This window comes from Microtus oregoni, unplaced genomic scaffold (genome assembly GCF_018167655.1).
Source record: "Microtus oregoni isolate MIOR12 unplaced genomic scaffold, Mior012 000000F_ref0000247, whole genome shotgun sequence".
NCBI classification, from domain to species: Eukaryota; Metazoa; Chordata; class Mammalia; order Rodentia; family Cricetidae; genus Microtus; species Microtus oregoni.
This window is the reverse complement of record NW_024543059.1, coordinates 10,980,374-11,001,176: the sequence shown is the minus strand read 5'-3', so window position 1 is coordinate 11,001,176 and position 20,803 is coordinate 10,980,374. Positions and strand designations below refer to the sequence as shown.

Sequence of the window (20,803 nt, the reverse complement as noted above, 5' to 3'; positions counted from 1 at the left end):
AGCAAAGCTTTTGTTCTCAATATTGTTTGTTATATTTATTATTTGTTGTTATTGTATATAGTTGTATTTGGTTTGGTTCTGTCTTATTTAGACAAAAAGGGGAGATATAGGGATAAGTCGGGCCCCTTGGGGGGCGTGTTCGCCTCGGGCTAATGTCTGCCTATAAATTTGGCGACCGTGCTCCCAGCCCTCTCTTCTGCTTTACTGGTCTCCACGGGAACGGTGGTTCTGTAAGTCTATTTCTACATTAAAACTATATATATATTTTTACAATCTGTCTGCATTCGTTTACGCCGCTACATATGAAAAAAGCATTTGTTCACCTATGTTCATAGCAGTATTATTTGAAATAGCCAGAACCTGGAAACAACCTAGATGCCCTTCAATGGAAGAATGGATGAAGAAAGTATGGAATATATACACGCTAGAGTACTACGCTGCGGTAAAAAACAATGACTTCTCGAATTTTGCATGCAAATGAATGGAAATAGAAAACACTATCCTGAGTGAGGTATCCCAGACCCAAAAAGATGAACATAGGATGTACTCACTCATAATTGGTTTCTAGACATAAATAAGGGTCACGGAGACTACAATTGGTGAACCTAAAGAAACTAAATAAGAAGGTGAACCCAAGGAAAAACATATAGTTGTCCTCTTGGCTATGGGAAGTAGACAAAATTGCCGGTGAGAAAATTGGGATCTTGGGGGTGGTGTGGGAAAGGGGTAAGTGGAGATGGGGAGAGAAAATTATAAGGGGAGGAGGGGGGGAACTTGGGGACACAGGAGGATTGGGATAAAGGAAGGTTGGACAGGGGAGCACGGAAGCACAATTCTTAGTTAAGGGATCCACCTTAGGGTTGGCAAGAGACTTGACCCTAGAGTGGCTCCCAGGAGCCCATGGTGATGTCCCCAGTTAGTCCCTTGGGCAGCTGAGGATAGGCAACCTGAAATGACCCTATCCTATAGCAATACTGACGAATATCTTGCATACCACCATAGAACCTTCATCTGGTGATGGATGGAGATAGAGACAGAGACCCACACTGGAGCACTGGACTGAGCTCCCAAGGTCCCAATGAAGAGCGGAGGTGGGAGAAGATGAGCAAGGAAGTCGGGACCACGAGGGGTGCACCCACCCACTGAGACAAGGGGGCTGATCTATTGGGAGCTCACCAAGGCCAGCTGGACTGCGACTGAAAAAGCATGGGATAAAACCGGACTCTCTGAATATGGCGGACAATAGGGGCTGATGAGAAGACAAGGACAATGGCACGGGGTTTTGACCCTACTTCATGTTCTGGCTTGTGGGAGCCTAGCCAGTTTGGACGTTCACCTTCCTAGACATGGACGGAGGGGGGAGGACCTTGGACTTTCCACAGGGCAGGGAACCCTGACTGCTCTATGGATTGGAAAGGGAAGGGGAGAGGTGTTTGGGGGAGGGGTAGAAGGGTGGGAGGACGGGAGGGAAATGGGAGGCTGGGAGGAGGCAGATACTTTTTTTCCCCTTTTCTCAATAAAAAAAAGAGTTTTAAAACAAAAAAGATTATGAGTCTTTTATTTCTTCCTTTTTCTTATTTATTTATTCGCTTATTTATATACTATATGTGCTTTTTACTTCATGTGTCTTGATAACATTCATTTAGCTGCCCTTTTACATCTCAGCTTTGCACGGGCATAATGCCCTCAAATAAAAAAAAGTATAAGAATAAAGAAAGGAAGTAAAATAAAAAATCAAAAAACTTAAGAGTCTTATCAAGGAACTGCAGTGTTACAGGGTGAGTCGTGCCATGACCCCTTTGTCCACATATCTTTCCTTGTAAGTGTTCATGTCAGGGTCTTTGGTTTAGTTCAAGGCCTCTGGTTTCTAATACCCTATTGATGAGCGTTTCTCAGTAGGATTCTTCCTGGATAGCCTATTGTTGTCCTGTATTGTAGAGATCCTACTGCTTTGGCTATGAAGTTCTGGTTCCCTCACATGCTCCAGCAGATCATCGATGGGGTGTATAATGAGGTGGACAAAATCATAACCATGGGTCTTGACCTGGACAATTGTAGAGTTGATCCATCAGATTTGAAATGGGGACAGCTCTCCCATGTTTAAAACTTCTAGGTTTGCTCAAGCAAACCTGCACTGGCAAAGTTGGCTTTTCCTGTGACAGTCCATTCAAAGCCATCGCTCATTTTCCTTTCTAGCCAGTCCCGTGTATTTGATTTTATGTTGAGGTCCTTTCTTTATTTGGACGTGAGTTTTGTGTGAGCTGATAAGTATGGATCTACTTGACTTATTCTTCAATTTTGATGAGTGACTTTGTTGAAGGATGCTGTGTTTTCTCTGGTGTGTGCTTACGGCATCTCTATAAAAAAAATCATGTGTCCACAATGTTTGGATTAATATCTAGATCTACAGTCCAAGTCCGTTGATTTATGTGTCAGGTTTTATGCCAATACTATGCTTATTTATTACTATAGATTTCTGATAAAACTTAAAACTAGGAATAATGATACTTCCAGCAGTTGTGTTATTTTTCATAACTTTTTAGATATCCTGATTATGTATGTGTGTGTTTCTATATGAAGGAGAAAACTGTCTTTTAATGATTTGTGAAGTACTGTGGTGGAATTTTGAAGGACATTGCATTGAATCTGTAGATTACTTTTCATTTTATAATGTTAATCCTATCAGTCTATGAACATGGGAGATCTCTGGATCTTCTGATTTCCTTTTCAATTCATTTTTTTTCAGTGACTTGAAGTTTTTATCTTAAAAATCTTTTGCTCGTTTACCTGGAGCTACCCAAAGATATTTTATGTTATTTGAAGTTAATATAAAATGTGTTTTCCTGATTACTTTTTCAGTTTATTTGCATTTGTATATAAGAAGACTCCTGAACTTTTAAATTTAATCTTATATATGCTTGTTTTTTCCAAACCTGTTTATTAGCCAAAAAAGTTTCCTATTGAAGTTTCTTGGGTTGTTCATTATTTTGGAATATTTGCTTATACTGTGTAAATGAGTGTCATGATGATTGGTTTAATGAAGAGCTGAATGTCTAACAGCTAGACAGGTGAGAGTAGGCATGATTTCTTGGGTAGACAGAGAAAACTCTAGGATGAAGAGAGTTGGAAAATTTAACAGCAGACATGGAGATAGTTGGACATGAAGAAACAGACTAAGAGAATCAGGCTAATTTGAGTTATAAGAGCTAGTTGGGGACAAGAATAAATTCAAAGCCAAACATCCATAATTAATGATAAATCTCCATGTAATTATTCAGAGGCTGGTGATCCAAAGATAGTCTGAAAAGTAAGCTTGCTACATTTAATGTGAGCATGGTACTTCAATAGGAAAATATAGCCTAAAATGCCAAGAAAGTTTTGGGTATGATTTCCTAGTACTTCAATCTCTCAGTTAGCCAATTCTTGCTCTATAGAAGTACAGCTCCTGGTCACTGCCTGTGGGCTGGAGGCCAGCTTCCAGCAAAGAACCACATAGTGGAAGGATTGACTCTTTAAGTTTTGGCTCATGGGATCAGAAATCACTGCAGAAAGTCAGAATCAGACAAGTCAACCTTTAATAAGGTACACTATGCCTAAACAGGTGCTTAGGTGCTGAACAAAGGAAAGAAAATGGGTATAGATGACAGAGAGACAAATAAATACTTTAAAAACAATAAAGTTTTCAAAGAAAGAATAAGTAATATAAAAATTAAGAAACATGAGAATGGGAAACATTATAACACGGGGAGATTAGACCTCATATATTACTTTGTTGATATTGAATGCTAATGATCAGAGAAAGGCAGCTGTTGGGAGACTTTGGATTGTAAACAGAACTCCTGAATTAAACCACCTTACATACCTTAGGGATGTCTTGTCTTCAGAATGGAAATCAGGAAATGTGTTACATTTGGGGAGAAATTGTACTTAGGTTTCCACAGGAAACGAAAAGCTATACCTTCTTGTATAAATTGAAAAAGATCAGATTTGATCAGTGGGGAAATAATGAGGATCTTGGCTGCAGACATGAGGGTGGAACCCAGGGAATATTCCAGGACTGCTGGCATGAATGCTGATCTCACTGCATGGGAATAACTCTGAGATGAGATGAGACATTATAAGATACTAGAAGATCTTCCTATTTAGGTCACTTAATAGACCATCTAGGTTATCTGAACTTAAGAATTCCAATATTGTCCAAACATTTTAGCACAAACTTAATGAGAAGCACACACTCCCTCAAATATGACAATAAGAAAAGTATGGTCATAAGGTTTGGTTCATAGAACTGATCTCACAGGTTAAAACTTTATTACATAGCTTATTTTTACATTTTACAAGAAGAATTATCATCTGTTGGCAATATTTAAGGAATAGATAGCAACTTTGTCATCTTGTGGCTGTTTCTGCAGTTTTAAATAAGCTACATGAATCTAATGAACATATTTAGCTTTATCATTTGTGACTCTGAACTTGTGAAAAGAATTTATCTGTGGTCTTAACAAAATAATGTAGCATTTTGGAGCAAAAATGCAAAGAAATAGTCCTGCACTTGAGGCCAAGATACAGAAGACCTCCACAGCCACCAGAGCCTTGCCTTTGGTGCTGTGGTAGACAGTGAGGAAGGTGATCCAAACACTACAGAACACCAGCATGCTGAACGTCAGGAACTTTGCTTCATTGAATGTGTCCGGTAGATTCCTAGCCAGGAAAGCTACAACGAAACTCGCTAGGGCGAGAGACCCCAGGTATCCCAGGACAAAGTAGAAGAAAATTACTGATCCTTTGTTGCAAACAATAATGATGTGGCCGTGTTCCATATGCACATCAGTATTAACAAACGGAGGAGAAGTTCCTAACCAGATTCCACAGAGAATCATTTGGATCACGGTGCATATGGGGATGATGAAATTAGGTGCCCCTGATATGAGCAGTGACCTCATCCTTCTTTCTGGAGCAGTGACCTTGAATGCCAACACTACAGTAATCGTCTTTGCCAAGACAGTAGAGGTGGCCACAGTGAACACAATTGCAAATGTGGTCTGCTGCATTATACAGGTGGGTGTGTCTGGATGGCCAATGTAGAGCAAGGGACAGAGAAAGCAAAAGATGAGGGAGATGAGTAGGACATAGCTGAGAGCTCTGTTATTTGCCTTGACAATGGGCGTGTCCTGGTGCTTCAAGAAGACACACAGTACAGAAGCTGTAAGGGCTGAGAAACATAGAGCCACGCAGGTCAGAGACATTCCCAAGGGATCTTCATAGGCCAGAAAGCTCACAACTTTTTGGAGGCAGTGAGTTTGATCTTTGTTGGCATACTGATCATGTGGACACTTCACACATTCTTCCATATCTAGTAGAGGAAGGCGTTATGATCAATTTTCATTTTTCTCTATGAGGGACTAGTTATGCTAAACTAATGCTTTGGAAAATCATATCTCAACTATTATTACCTCTTTCTTTGTAAGAAAATTTAAATGTAGTTTAACGTAAGATTTAATCTGAATTTAAAGTGATTATTATTTTTATGAAAGGCTTAGTTCGTATTTATCTTACAGACTCAAGAGTCTTTGATATTTTTCCCAAATAATGAAGTGTTGTTATATCATATTCATGTTTCCGAAACAACATAGTTTGGTAAGACCAATCATGGAATTATACTGTTGCTATTTGTAATTTCTTTGCATGTTATGGTAGATCTCTGAACTTTAAGTTTGGTCCTAACCAAGGACAAGAACAAGTGACATCACATAGTGGATAGGACAAAAGCCCTATGTGGAGAACTACAGGCACCTAAGGAATACTGAAAATGGGAGAGACTGTCTTCCACAGAGAAGAGCACACCAACAGATGATATTTGGATAACAAAAGTTCAGCCATGAAAGCAAGCAAAAAAGGCACTCGTAATGTCAAGCAAGGCAGAGATAGCATGAACAAGTTACCACCTAAATTCTCTACATGGCAAAAGATCACTTTTGGTTTATGTTTCAACACATGAATTTTGATAGGGCATATTATTTGCTAGTTTTGCTAATTTCTGTGAGATTCAACTACACAATATTCCCAGCAGTGTAGACGTCATTGAGAAGCATTATGCTCAAGATAATTTTCCATATCTCAAGGACATTATTTTGAAAGATAATACTGGGTAGGGACTGAGACCTTCCTTCCAGGTGTGTCTGTGTAATTTACAGCCTAATATATTCAGTTTTCTTCAATTACATTGAGACAGTGGATCAAACTGGAAGTGATGGTGTCTTACTATTACTGAGTCACTAAACTGATGGGTATACATTCTCTTTCTGTTTATATATTCTCTCTGATTGTGAAAAACAGTGGTTCCTAAACTAGTGAATAAAAGTATCAAAATACTTCAACTCTATCTATCCATTTGAAAATTATAATGTATTTTAAAATATTATATTTTGAAGCCTTTTGAAATACATATAGGAACAAAGGGGAATTTAATACAATTTGGTTTAGCATCCATGTATTCAATCAATACAAAATTAACAAACTTACATTTTAGTTCAACTTTGTATATATGCTACAGAATTATTGAAATTTTATTAATTTGTTTTTTATGCTTTCTTCTATGCAAGTGGTTTTTATTCTTGAATATTTCACTGGTTTCTGTAACCAAGTATGTTTAACATTTTGTGTAATTTAAATTATGTACTTTATCTTCACAATTCTTGTGTCCAAATCATATGAAACTATTTGCATTCTGGTATAACTCTTAAATGAATATTGTCCATGAATACATGTTATGGTCATTCCAATAAAAAATTTAATTCAGAGATCAAAATTTTGGCATCCAAACGCATGTGTGTACTAGGATATAATGAAAATGAATCTTACCAATGACTGTATTGGTTTACCAGAGCCCATGATAAAAACACATGTTTCTAAAGCATGATACAACAGTACCAAGCATTCACTTCCTGTCAGAGACATTGATTAGCACTGGAAAATATGGATGCTGTGGTAGTTTGAAAACAACTGGCCCCATAATCTCATAGAAAGTGGCACTTGTGAGAAGTATGGGTTTTTGGAGTAGTTGTGGATTGGTGGTGGAGCTGTGTCACTGAGGAGTGGGCTTTGAGCTCTCCTTTGACCTAGTTCAGTGTGATACCCAACTGACTTCCTGTTACCTTCAGATCAAAATGAAGAAGTCTCAGCTTCTTCTTGAATATTATGTCCTAACTAGCCCCATGTCTGCCTGCATCCTTTCATGTCCTAACATGATGATAATGGTCTAAAGTTCTGAACTGTAAGCCATCCCAATTATGCTTTTTCTTTTATAAGATTTTCTGTGGGTGTGGTCTTTTCACAGCGATAGAAACCCTACGTAAGGCAGATGTGTAGCAACTATATCATTAATAAAAGTGGAAAGTAAGTATATTTTAATGCAATATGCTGAATTCTAAGATGAAGGTGAGATGCTATAGTAATGCTTATTACTCAAAAGTAATGATTAAGGAAAAATACGTCCCTGCTTCTAGAATGATGAGAGAAAAATAAAGTTCATGAGCAGTATAGTTTAATATAGGTAGTATAGTTTTCCAAATTGCAGTGTTATTATTTCTTCTGACTTTGTAATGAGGGTTTCCTCTTCCTTATCCCTGAAGGTCTCTTTGAGAATTGTATAAATAATGCAGAATGTAAACAATCTGTTGATTATTTTGGTAAAGTGTATTCTTACTTGTCATGTTTGAAATTTCATTTTCAGGACACGGGTTGCAATCAAAACAGCAGATAGCCCTCCCCTCTTGAGGGAATTTTCTTAGTCCTGGACGGCAAGGCATACTGCATATCGAGGGCGGAGTCTACGGTAAATCACATACATTTTACAAATTGAGTTTAACGCATATGGGAAAAGCAGCATTGATTGACGCTGTTGAGTAACTGAAAAAAAAAAAACCCCTTTTACAGACATGTATACTATTTTTTTTTTTTTGGTTTTTCGAGACAGGGTTTCTCCGTAGGTTTTGGTTCCTGTCCTGGAACTAGCTCTTGTAGACCAGGCTGGCCTCGACCTCACAGAGATCCGCCTGCCTCTGCCTCCCGAGTGCTGGGATTAAAGGCGTGCGCCACCACGGCCCGGCTAGACATATATACTATTATGAAACATAATTTTCATGTCTTTTCTGTGTCTCTTTTTTTCTCAAAAGCAGTTCCACAGGATTCTCCTAGCACTGCACTAGAACACCTGTTGCAGCCTTACTCCCCCTTCCCACACCTGCCATGGATTTCACAAACCATCGCTTTCTAACCTCCATTTGCTAATTCATTCCTATATCCCAGTCCTGAACTATACAGGTATGCCTTGATAAAACAGATTGCATTAAAAAGTCTACCAGGGAACCCATACAGGTAATAAATATTTTCAGCTACATACAATAGTATGTAAGAGGCTACATACAACATTAACTTAAAAATATCTCTCATGGATACAAATGTTGAGCAGAAAGTACTCAGGAACAACACTCTTCACAATATCTTCATAATAGTATAATATATCTTGAGTAAACTCTAAGCAAGCAAGGGAAATACTTCTGTGATAAAAACTTCAATATTTGGAGAAAGCAACTGAAGACAAATTCAGAAGATGGAAAGTGCTCCCATGCTCATGAATTGGTAAGGTAAACATAGTAAAAGTGGACACCCTACAAGAACAATCTAAATTTTTAATGCATTCCCAATAGAAATTTCAACACAATTCTTTACAAACCTTGAAAGGACAAGTCTCAACCTCACGTGAATAATTAATAACCTCAAGAGACCTAACCCAATCTTGAATTACAAAAAAGCCGAGAAAGTATCGCCATCAATGATTTCAAGTTGTGCTACAGTGTTGTAATAATTTAAACCATATGTTATTGTCATAAAAACAGAATGCTGATTGGTGAAATTTAACTGAGGATCAGACATAAGTTCAGACCTATGTTTTGATAGAGAAGCCATAAAAACACAGGAAATGAGACAAAATCTGAAACAAATGGTGTTCGTCCACCTTGATGTTTTCTTGCAGGTAAATGCAAAAAGAACCATGCTTATCCCAGAAGAAATTTCAAGTCTAGGTGGATCAAAGTCCTCAACATCAAGCAGGATACAATGAACCTGAAAGAAGATAAAATGAGGAACATCCTAGGATGCATTGGCAAATGAGATGACTTCTAAATAGAACACTGAAAATGCAGGATTAAGATTAACAATTAATAAATGGGACTTTTTCAACTAAAAGATTTATATAAGGAAAAATACATCTTCAGTTAGACAGAAGAAAGTCTATAAAGTTTAAGAAGGGTTTTTAAATCAACTTGAGATGTGAAAGAGAACTAATATTGAAATTATAACAGAAACTCAATCAATAAAATAACAGAAATTTGATTTAAAATTGTGAAATAGATTTAAACAAAAAATTCTCTATGCAGAATCTCAAAAGGCTGTGAAATACTTAAATAAATGTTCAATATCCTTATCTATCAGGGAAAGGTCAATCAGAACTACTTTGAGATTCATCCTATACCTTTCAGATTGGGTAAGTTTAATAGCACAAGTAATATCTCATGCTCGTGAGGACGTGGAACAAGAGGAACACCCCTCCACTGGTGGTGAGAGTGTTAATTGTCCATACAGTGTGGAAATAAAAATGTTAGTTTCTCAGAAAGATAAGTCTAAGTCCATCGCTAGACAAAGCTAACAATTTTGGGGTATATACACAAAGGACAAACCAGCCTACAAAACATTTGTCCTAAAATCTGTCTTGCCAACAAATATGGTAGGGTCATAATGGCATAGAATTTATAAGAGTAAACAACCAATGTTTGTTTTGACCTTTATCCACTCCGTGGGAAGGAATTCATACCTAACACAGCTTGGGTAACTATGAGCCAGAGACTGGAAAGAACAGACAACAAATACTCATTGGTCTAAAACCAAAATTCAGTAACATGATTCTTAATGATGATCTGTTATATTCCCAGATCAGTCCCTCAACCAGTCATCAGCAAAGATACTTCCTCCAACAGGAGTTCAGGACTGATGCAGAAACCACAGCCATGTAGTATGTGGAGGGTCTAAGTTGGAAGTCTCCCCCAGATTTCTCCCCTTTGAGTTCAAGGAATCCTGTAGACATGGAAATAGAAAACTTCTGACAGCAAGAGGAGATAGAGGATAACAGGAGCAGACTTTCTGAATCCCGAAGACACATGTGAGCTAAAAGGACTGAAACAAGAAACACAGGGCCTGCCTGGGTCTGTAACAGAGCTTCTGCATATATATTAAAATATTATGTTCGAGTTTTGGTGATATTCCTGACTGTGAGAATAGATGGTCTCTATTCTTATTCTAACTCATGGGACTCTTTTCTTTCTGTTGGGTTGACATGACCAACTTCAATATAATAGTTTCTCCTTGATTTTATTGTATTTAGTTTTACTGTGTTTGTTTTTTTATATCTAAGAATCCTGTATTTCCTAGTGAGAGACACAAAGGGAGTAGAACTGGAGAGGAGGAAGGAGATGGAGAAATTGAGAGGGCGAACTATTCAGTATATATTGTATGAAAAAAGAATCAATCTTCAATAAAAATTAGAATAAAATTTTAATATTTGTGAAATAAATATGAAGGTTTGGTCGTTTATATTTTGTCAAATAAGAGAAAAAGAGAAGAAGAAAGAGAGAGAGAGTGATGGAGAGAGAGAGAGAGAGAGAGAGAGAGAGAGGTTGGAAAGGAGTCAGAAAATGAATAAATGACAAAATGCTTTATTCCATGAGGAAGCATGAGCAGACCATGTGAATTTAGGTAACTTTGGCACACGTAAATCCTTAGAATTAGGAACAACTCACCTGTCTAAAACCTGTAGCCCATTCTATCATTTCATCAGACATAAACAACTGTTGATAATTTGGAAAATGACTGGAGAACTTTCCTAACTTCATCTTAAGTCCAAAATTCGGTGGAAAATCCCTGATGTAGAAAATGTCATATTCTGTATCCAGTTTTACTTTCTGGTTCATGGTCACCAGGTCTCCAGCAGGATTTTCAAATCGTATGTTCTTCAGAAGAGAGAACATCTAAAACACATTTGTCATTTTAGTCTCAACTATGCTAACATATTAGGAAGGAAAATAAAATATTTTAGTGACCCTAATTTCCTTAGCCTCTCCTAAAATTTAACTTTATTAAAAGTACTTGGTAATAAAAAAGAAGAAAATCCATGTACATGGAATGATTACCTATGTTTTGAAAATACAAATTTCTTGCTGGAGTGGATGATGTCTTTAAACATGTACATCTGAATTGTATGCCTGAAATGTAGTTGCACATTCTCAACTTCTTTCTACTAACAGTGTTATTTAATCATGACCTAGGTAATTGAAATCATTAGTTGGTAAAAAATGGCAAAGCCATTTTATATATATATATTATCTTATTTCACTACATTGATAAGAAACTTTTTGATCAAATCAGAATGGAGTCATTTTATTATTGCCATTCAATGATTTCATGAGAAAATATTTCTTTTCATATGTAAAAAACTGTATGGTTAAAACCGCTGAAAAAAATTTCTTGACTAAGATTGTATAATGCTGACTTGGGTGCCAGTGTTAACTGTATGATATTTTGTGACACTAACATGATCTGCCTTATATGCTGTGCCAGGGTAAAGACACATATGAACTCAGGAAAAAGATTCCTTATTTGCATAGATTTGGACCTTGTGGTTCCTTTTAAGAACACCATCTCTGTGACATTCATGCCTTTCTGTATAAGACACATTACCTTCCAGGAGTCAAGTTCCAGCTTCTTACCAGCATTCTTTGGCCATGTGTCTACTTGCAGAAGCATCTCATGGAGTGTGTGAGCCACAGCATACACTGCATTGTATAAGTTATAAGCTGTATCACTCATGGACATTCCAAACGGTGTCCTAAATAACCATTTCAATAGGGTTCTTGTTGGACAGTTCTTCAGTTTGTTACAATTAGATGATGGTAAAGAACATTTAAAATAAGTCCACCATAGTTTTACAAGAGAAATTTCATCACTATAGTTTAAAGGATGCACTGTCTGCAAGAATTGTTTAAAACCAGACATCTCAGAATGCTGATGAGAGAAAATGAGAATCCCATCGGGGGAGTTAAGCATGAAATCTCCTTCAATAAACATATCAAATTGTGACACACTGACCCAGATTCTCTGAATATTTAGAGGTCTCCACATCCAAAAGTTGAATGCCATATAAGTATCTCTGTCTCCATAGACAATCACTACTTTTGCTGACGATGTCATGACCTTGTTATAATTCTTCATAAACATTTTAAAGTATAACTTTTGACTCAGTGGGATAATAGCCCGAAATGCTAAGCAGACATTTTTTCTTTTCATCACTCCTCTCCATTCAGAAAGAAATTGAGTTCCAAGATCATCATCTGAAATGACCATTCCCACCCAGTTCCATCTGAAATGAACCACTATGGACACCATGGCCAGTGCTAGAGATGTGTCCTTGGGTGATACCTGGTAGAGATGAGGAAATTGTTCATGGGCATTCAGGTGAGGATGAAAATACCCATAGTAAAGCTGAAAGACATAGACCATAAGCAACAACATGAAGAAGATGGAAGCATGACACTTACTCTAAGATCTATGTGCGCTAAGGTAGTGCTGGGAGAGCTAAAAATTGTGAATTCTTCATTTAATTATTAAAACCTTATATATTTTTGTGATTATCTAAACTATTATAGATTAAAACTTTTGATAAATGTTTCACATTTATGTTCCCTCCCATGTCCATTTCTTATAAAGTGTTTACCATAGTGTTTGAATATTTATGCCTTGTGAATGAGAAAAGACATAAACCCAATCTCTGTCTTTCCATCACCATTTGTACCCAGAATATCATCTTGAAGGGAAAAATACTTTATTAAAATTAATCCACCCAGGCTTACCTCTGGAGTTCTAGAAAGGTAAAGGTGGAACCCAAAAGTGGCAGATGTTCTCCACCGTGGTCCTGTAAATGTAATTAAATATGTTCTCTCTTTTGTGCAGTAGTAGTTAGGAAAATATTCACTTCTTTTTGAAGATAAAATAGTCTTTCTGTGATCAGCAAACACATTACACTTAATGTTTACTAGCAGAGAAATGTTGGGTAAAATATGAGGATTCCTGTTGATTTCTTCCAATGCAAAATAAAGAGAGAAAATCAAGTTGATGTTGTCAGGTGTCAACCTGAAGACAGAGCACAGTAATCACGAGAGATTAGGTTCCAAACAAGATAATCTTAATAACTCTCAGTGTGGGTTCAGCACTGAAGTATCTTTTCTTAACTCATTGCTAGGAAGATATTCATAAGTCTTTATTATGATGTGAGACATGGGGAGGAATATAAAGATACTACTTTTTTATATTTGTTTCTTTGGGTTGGTGGGTTCTTTTTTCTATCAATGGGATTCTGTCATTTTGAAGCTTCCTACAGATTCATCCTGGTTTTTTTTCTGAACACCATGGACGTCCTTATAGAGTCCATGGAACAGAATAGATGAACTGATCAACATTCAGTCTGCTCACACATATGTACTAATTCTAATCCATTACATATTTGTAAAATAAATTGGTATCATTTGCTATCAAGGCCATTATACTCTTTTAGACAGAGGCAGTCCTAGTCTTTTTTGGGAATGTGAAATAGAATAAATACTTTGAGGTGAGTGTGGTCAGATTTGTGATGGGAGTGGGAAGGATAAAGTCAGGGTAAATGGATAGTAGGAGAGTGTTCAGGGATTGACAGTTTGAACTGATTAGTCTTTTGGTTGCTTTAGAAACAGTATAGTGGAAACTTCTTGATATCTGCGAGGGTGACCCTATTGAGGAATCCCTAGAAGGGAGAATATGGATTGTGCAATGGCCCTGTTTGTAGCCAGAGAAGGTTACCAGTTGTGGAATTGTGTTGCATTTGCTTGAAATTTTGATTGATGGGTTCCTATGGAGATCAACAAACAACCCAGGATGTTGCTAAGACAGAAGTTTTCTCTCTGAAAACAGACTGTCTCCCTATTGCCCAAAACAACAGACCCAAAGCTCATTGAACATGGAGAGCTTAACTGGGCCCTTCAATGATTCTTTTCTTCTATATTCTAGTCTCTTTGGTGAACGACGGTACCATGGAGGCTACTGCAAGATAACACCAGACCCTAACCCAATGATAAACCGTTCCACATCTCATCATTCCTGCCTGGGATATGTGCTCAGGCAATGGCAGTACAGGATTTGTGGGAGTAGACAACCAATGTATAGTTTAAAAGGACTTCCAGGCCACGAGAGGGAGTACATACCCTACACTGTCTGAATTTCCAGGACTTGGAGACTGGTTAACCCAGAGACCAAGGTGGAACCAAACACTACTAGAGAAGTATTTCCTAATGATATTATGCTGTATTTATAGATGCGTGTCTTGTCCAGTAGATTTCAGAGAGGTTTCCTCTATCACCAGATAGGAGCAGGCGCATATCTCTATAACCAGACACTATGCTATATTTGGTTCTATGCCTCTGAAGGATAACACATGAGTCGATGAGGTGGAAAGGGTCATCTTAAGGTAATCTTCCTAGGAGCATGGTTTACATATGAGCTATTCATTCAGCTTCTGCCTGGAAATGTTGATTAAAGAATAACAAACACCAAGCTTTCCCATAAACCATTGGAGTTAGTGAACTAACCAGCAGTAAAACCTTAAATAAATTTGGGCTGTGCTATTGAGGAAGAAAGGCAACACAGATTGATGACATACAGAATTATGGTTTATTTCTCAGTACCCATAGTATACAACATCTCCCATACTTAACTACATATAATGAATCAAAGATGTACTTACTTCTCGTTTAGATTCTCAGTGAAATCGCTATTCTTCACATACCCATCCTCTGTATAAATAGAAAAGAAACAATGCTCCTCTATATCTAGCTCTTTGTTGTTCTTTTTGATTCTCATGAAGCACTTGGGGTCAGTTAAACTGCAGAAAATGAGGGAGAGATTCAGGACCAAAAGGACAAAGATCAAAGAGAGCATCTTTGTCAAGTCTCTAGGTTAGGAGCGTGAGGGAAGTGCAGCATGAAGAGTCAGACAGAAACCCATGTGTCAATTATGCCTGCCCGTATCCAGGCGTCTCTTTTTATCACTGCAGATTCTACTAAAGAGTGCCTGTACTTCTCTCTGTAGTGGTTTTCAGCCCATTGTTCATCTCTGGGGATTCTTTAGCATTTCTGGCCTGAGGCCCTGCATCTGAGTTCCTATGTTCAGGTGACAAAAAAGGCATAATAGTTTTGTTTACAAGAATTATCTTTCCCTCCATATCCCTCATGGTTCCATCTGTTTCAGTGCACATGAAGGCTCCAGACATGATTCCTTTTGGGAAAATTTGCTTAAAAGCCTTGTTCGTCAAAAAAGTTCTCTAATTCCCATGTGAATGTTTGGATTCCATAACATATTCAAAGCAGTTTTTGAGATAGAAGTGTAAGGAATAGCTATTCCTAAAGAGGTCTTGTTATAGACATACAGGCAATATAAAACATAATGTTCATGGTTGGAAATAGTATTGCATATGTGTTGTCCTATGTCAATGGAGCATGCACTTATGATTCACACACATCTGACTGCCTGCTAATGCACACAGTCACATGTGTTAGAAATTCAGTCAAGATTACAAATCCAGAACCAGACAATACTACCTGAATATAAAGGCTAGAAAGTTATTGCATATTAGAGTCCTAAAACATGACTAAGACCTCAGTTCTCAATAATGTGTATTTTGTCATCAACATGGATCTTCATCTATGACACTGATTTGTTGTGGAGGCCCAAATATGTGATGCTATTTCCATCTTGTCTGAAAGTCAGAGAGCTTGAGGTTGCTCAAAATTGTTGACAACAACAAGGGTTACACATGGTGATCTAGGGTGTGGTTACTTGGTCTTTTTGACATTAAGGTGGCCCATACAGGCAGATCCTCTCCTCCCTGAACAACAGTCATGTTGTCAGTGCATATTTCTGTTCTTTCTTTTGTAATAGGAGGTTTAACCTTGGGAGAGGCTGCCTTCATGAAACTTGGTCTATGGTGGGTTCGCTGTCTAAACCACAGAATGTTTTTCTCATGGATTAGTTGCCTGATGGCTTGAAGTATTGAAACCAGTAACTGTTCAAGTTGTCCTTTATATCATGTTAAAGAAGTCTTTTTTCTTCTACCCCTTGTTGCATTTGGGTACAAAACTTTACGAAAAATTAAATGCAGGTGAATTTCAGTATTTACTGTAACTCCCTCCCAATACACTTCTATGTTTTCTGTTTTATTGTTTTTTCTTGCATTTTCATATTCTTCACTAACTCTTCTATTTCCCATGCTCCTGTCCTGGTAAATGGTATTTTTGTTGAAGCTGGTCCCTGACAATTTCTTGCATTTTAATGTTTATATTTGAAAAGAATGCTTGCTGGGAATTATTCTATAATTTATGGATTAAATGATTGAAAATGAAAATTAAATTTCTGACCTGGAAATGCTGAAGCATTTATAGGCAGCCCGTATATGGCAGTTCTGTTGAACTTGTCCATATTGGGTTTTATGGTCTAAGCTGATAAGGATGACTGCTTTCTCTCACCTTCCAATGCACTTTTACAGTTTCTTGCTCAGACTCCCCCTGACTTTGACCAACCCTAACATCTGTATACTACTGGAAAAAGGGGAATGGCTCTAGGGTTTTGGGGACAAAATAGAGGACCACATTTTTCTTTGTTGCCAACCTTTCCAGAATCTGATATAACAATTCATGGATGGCCATCTTAATTAAGGTACTTAGTTAAGTAATTAAGGTACATAAGCCTTAATTAAGGCTACAAGTAGTAGTGTTGTGACTGTCAAAGAAGGCTTCTAAGCTCACTTTTGGTCCTGTCTCTCAGCAGCTAAAGTATTTCCTCTCACAGAAGACTCTGTCCACTCTGTCTCCTTCTAACCTTGAGCTTTTTCATTTTATCTTTCTAGAAAATGCCATATGTCATTTGGTTCTATTAATATCCTTTCTAAGGCTACTGCCCGCATTGATTCCTGCCCACATTCACTTGAAACAATTACTTACATTTATCTGCAACTTTATTTCCTCTCTGTCATGTCCTGACTATACTTGCTTTACAGATGGAAGCTTATCTCTCAGGTCCACTGTCTCCTACAAAGCAGACAATGCCATAGTCTTCTCTGGCCAGGTTGTATGATCTTCCCTTTTTCATTAGGAAATACTTCTCATACCGCTCACTAGAGCCTCACCTTAGCAGGAGACAAAAGACTGTATTTATACTTTCAACAAGCATCATGATTTGACTTTACAACAGTGAAGTTTTCTCTGCACTAGAGTACCATCAACTACCAATGGCCCTCAACTTCTAAAGCTTCTTGAAGGCTTTTATCTCCCCAAGCATGCCATAATTATTTATGGCTGTGTTCACAAGAGCCCTACTAATAATATAATTCTGTAAAAGACTTTTACTGACAAGATTGCTAAATAAGAAGGCCAATATTCTTTCTCTTATTTCTCCACTTTCTTCCTAGGCTCTCCAAACATAATCTCTACCTGGTTTGAGTCCCAGTGACAGGCTGTACATACTATGGGAGCTATCATGTGTCCTCAGTGCTGTTTTCTTCTACGGACTGATACTGCCTCAATTGGACTGATTGACTCAATGAGACCCAACCCTCAAAGTCCTTCCTGATGGCTATTCACAAGTCTTTTCACATCAGAGTTGAACTTCTGTCCTGATTTCTGTAGCTCCACTTCTTCCATCCGACCTTTCGGCCTTCCTCAAAGCTATCACCCTGAAATCTTTCACCTGTATTTAATTCTCCATACATGGGTCTTGCAACCCCACTTCTCTTTACCCACACCAAATTCCTGGTAGTTGTTCATGGAAAATCTCATAGACAGAGTTCACACACATTCCTCCGAATAACTACGTGAACATCTTACTATAGTAGATACTTTCTCAGGTTCGATAAATCTTTTCTAAACAAGAGCTGAGACTGCCGTGTTGCGGGAAGTCCTCCCACTCCTCCGGCCTATAGCTGCTGAGGTACCAGCCCATTGGATCTTGGTCTCTCTCCCTTTAAAAAAGCAACCAGTTCCCTCTCCTCTCTCCCTTCACTTCCTGCTCCGCAGGAGACTAGACTCCCTTCCTGGTTGCATAGAGAGCTGTTGCCTGGGACAGTGATGTGTAAGTTTTTTCCCCTTTAAATAAATACCACCCTATTAATCATAATTCCAAAGTGGTGTGGAATTGTTTGTGACTTATGCCTTCATTTCGGCGCCCAACGTTTGGTTTTAGAACCTCTCCTTTCCCTGCTCGGCTTCCAGCCGCAAGTTCGGCTTGGTGGGAGCCCTCCCTTCCTCAGTCGCCGCTTGTGCCTTGCAGCAGCGGCCTTGGCCTCCCCACGTGGATTTAAACTCCACAGGCCCGCGTGGTTTGCTCTTTTCTGAGTCGTTTTTAAATCTCCCTTGCAAGCACAGCTCTTAAGTGACCTGCAACCCCTCAGGGTGACTCTGTTTCGTGGAGGAATAAGCGGCTTCCAGGTTGCTCTTCTGTACCCCTGGATTCTGGGTTTCTGGTTCCGTCTCTGGAATTGATTTAATTACTTTTACTTTGTTGAGAAACTCGCATTTTCCAGTTTTCTTTTCTTTTTTTTTAATTTTTTTTATTGCGAAAAGAAGAAAAAAAACATAAACAAAAAACAAGTTTCCACATCCTCCCAGCCTCCCATATCCCTTCCCCTCCTCCCACCCTTCTCCCCCTCCTCCCACCCTTCTCCCCCTCCTCCCACCCTTCTCCCCCTCCCCCCACTCCTCTCCCCCCCCTCCCTCTCCAGTCCACAGAGCAGTCCGGGTTCCCTGCCCTGTGGTAAGTCCTAGGTCCTCCCCCCTCCGTCCATATCTAGGAAGGTGAACATCCAAACTGACTAGGCTCCCACAAAGCCAGCACATTAAGTAGGATCAAAACCCCTTGCCATTGTCCTTGGTGTCTCATCAGCCCTCATTGTTCGCCATGTTCAGAGAGTCCGGTTTTATCCCATGCTTTTTCGGTCATAGTCCAGCTGGCCTAAACACTATCCTGAGTGAGGTGTCCCAGACCCAAAAAGATGAATATGGGATGTACTCACTCATAATTGGTTTCTAGCCATAAATAACGACCACGGAGTTTACAAGAGGTGAACCTAAATAAGAAGGTGAACCCAAGGAAAAACATATAGTTGTCCTCTTGGCTAAGGGAAGTAGACCAAATTTCCGGGGAGAAAATGGGATCTTGGGGGTGGGGTGGGATAGGGGTAAAGGGAGATGGGGAGAGAAAAGGTAGAAGGGAAGGAGGGGGGACCTGGGAAACAGGAGAATTGGGATAAAGGAAAGGTGGATAGGGGAGCACGGAACCACAAATCTTAGTTAAGGGAGCCAGTTTAGGGTGGGCAAGAGACTTGACCCTAGAGGGGCTCCCTAGTGCCCAAGATGAGGTTCCCAGTTAGTTCCTTGGGCAGCTGAGGATTGGGAACCTGAAATGACCCTATCCTAGAGCAATACTAACGAATATCTTGCATTTCATCATAGAATCTTCATCTGGTGATGGATAGAGATAGAGACAGAGACCCACACAGGAGCACTGGACTGAGCTCCCAAGGTCCCAAGGAGGAGCAGAAGGAGGGAGAACATGAGCAAAGAATTCGGGACCACGAGGCGTGCATCCACCCACTGAGACAGTGGAGCTGATCTACGGGGAGCTCACCAAGGCCAGCTGGACTATGACCGAAAAAGCATGGCATTTTCCAGTTTTTAACATCTACTAAGGCACTGAAACAGGACCCCGTTTTCATCGCTACTGGGCAACATCGCCACCTGCTGGATAATAGGTAATATGGCAGTTTTCGTTTCTAATGCAAATTTTACTGCTTTGTTTTCACTAATACAATGGACTAGTAAATTTATATTTACTAATACAATGGATTACATCATACAAGGTTTATATGATTATGGGGATACCTTGATTTGCTTGTTACTAGGTTTCAGTTTTCTTTTCCATATTCTATCATTAAGGAAGAATATGGCACTCCTAAGAACGATAGAATCTTTACGAACTAATAATGAACAACTAATTGACAGGATTAAAATTATTGAAAATCAGAGGTTATCTGAACAAGTGGATACTATGACAGACAGAATTGACTCCATATCCAAGGGTATTAGAAAGTTACCTGAAAGGGTTCAGGCTGTTGAATTTGACGTTCAGACTTTATCACAAAGTTTTGATAAGGTAACAGACAGAATGTACCTCCAAGATGGGACTCTACATGATATACAAGAAAAGTTTAAGGAGGACATGGTATCTTTGAAGGAAAAAAAGCTTTGGAATCACAGGTGCAGAATGGGGACCAAAAAATTGATGCCTCTGTGAAATCACTGGAAATATATACAGGTCAGGAGATTCAGGATTTAAGAGAGACAATGATAAAAAGATTTGAAAAGATTGGAGAAATTATTGCAGCTGGTGAACAGAGTAAGGAGGCACAAGGACAGGATACAATGCCTCCACCAGCTATTAGAACTGGCTTACCCAGGTTTCTAGCAACATACCCTATACTTAATTCTGACAAAGCGTCAACTTCTAAAGGCTCAAAGGGAGTCAGAGGAGCTAGATGGACACCAATAGCAATGAATGATCTGAAAGAAATTAAGCAAGCTGTTGTTAATTTTGGCTTGCACAATGCATATGTAATGGA

The 20,803-nt window shown here is 38.6% G+C and overlaps 1 protein-coding gene across 1 annotated transcript; it reads right to left on the bottom strand.

The window, feature by feature from the left end:
• Positions 1 to 4,433: 4,433 nt before the first annotated feature.
• LOC121446449 (vomeronasal type-2 receptor 116-like) lies at positions 4,434 to 15,078 on the bottom strand. The gene is made up of 6 exons (XM_041649087.1): positions 14,882 to 15,078; positions 12,960 to 13,239; positions 11,791 to 12,591; positions 10,854 to 11,081; positions 7,706 to 7,829; positions 4,434 to 5,353 (listed from the first exon to the last, which is right to left on the bottom strand). Exons 1-6 carry the CDS (start codon positions 15,073 to 15,075, stop codon positions 4,434 to 4,436), a joined length of 2,547 nt encoding a protein of 848 aa, XP_041505021.1. The 5' UTR covers positions 15,076 to 15,078.
• Positions 15,079 to 20,803: the final 5,725 nt, after the last annotated feature.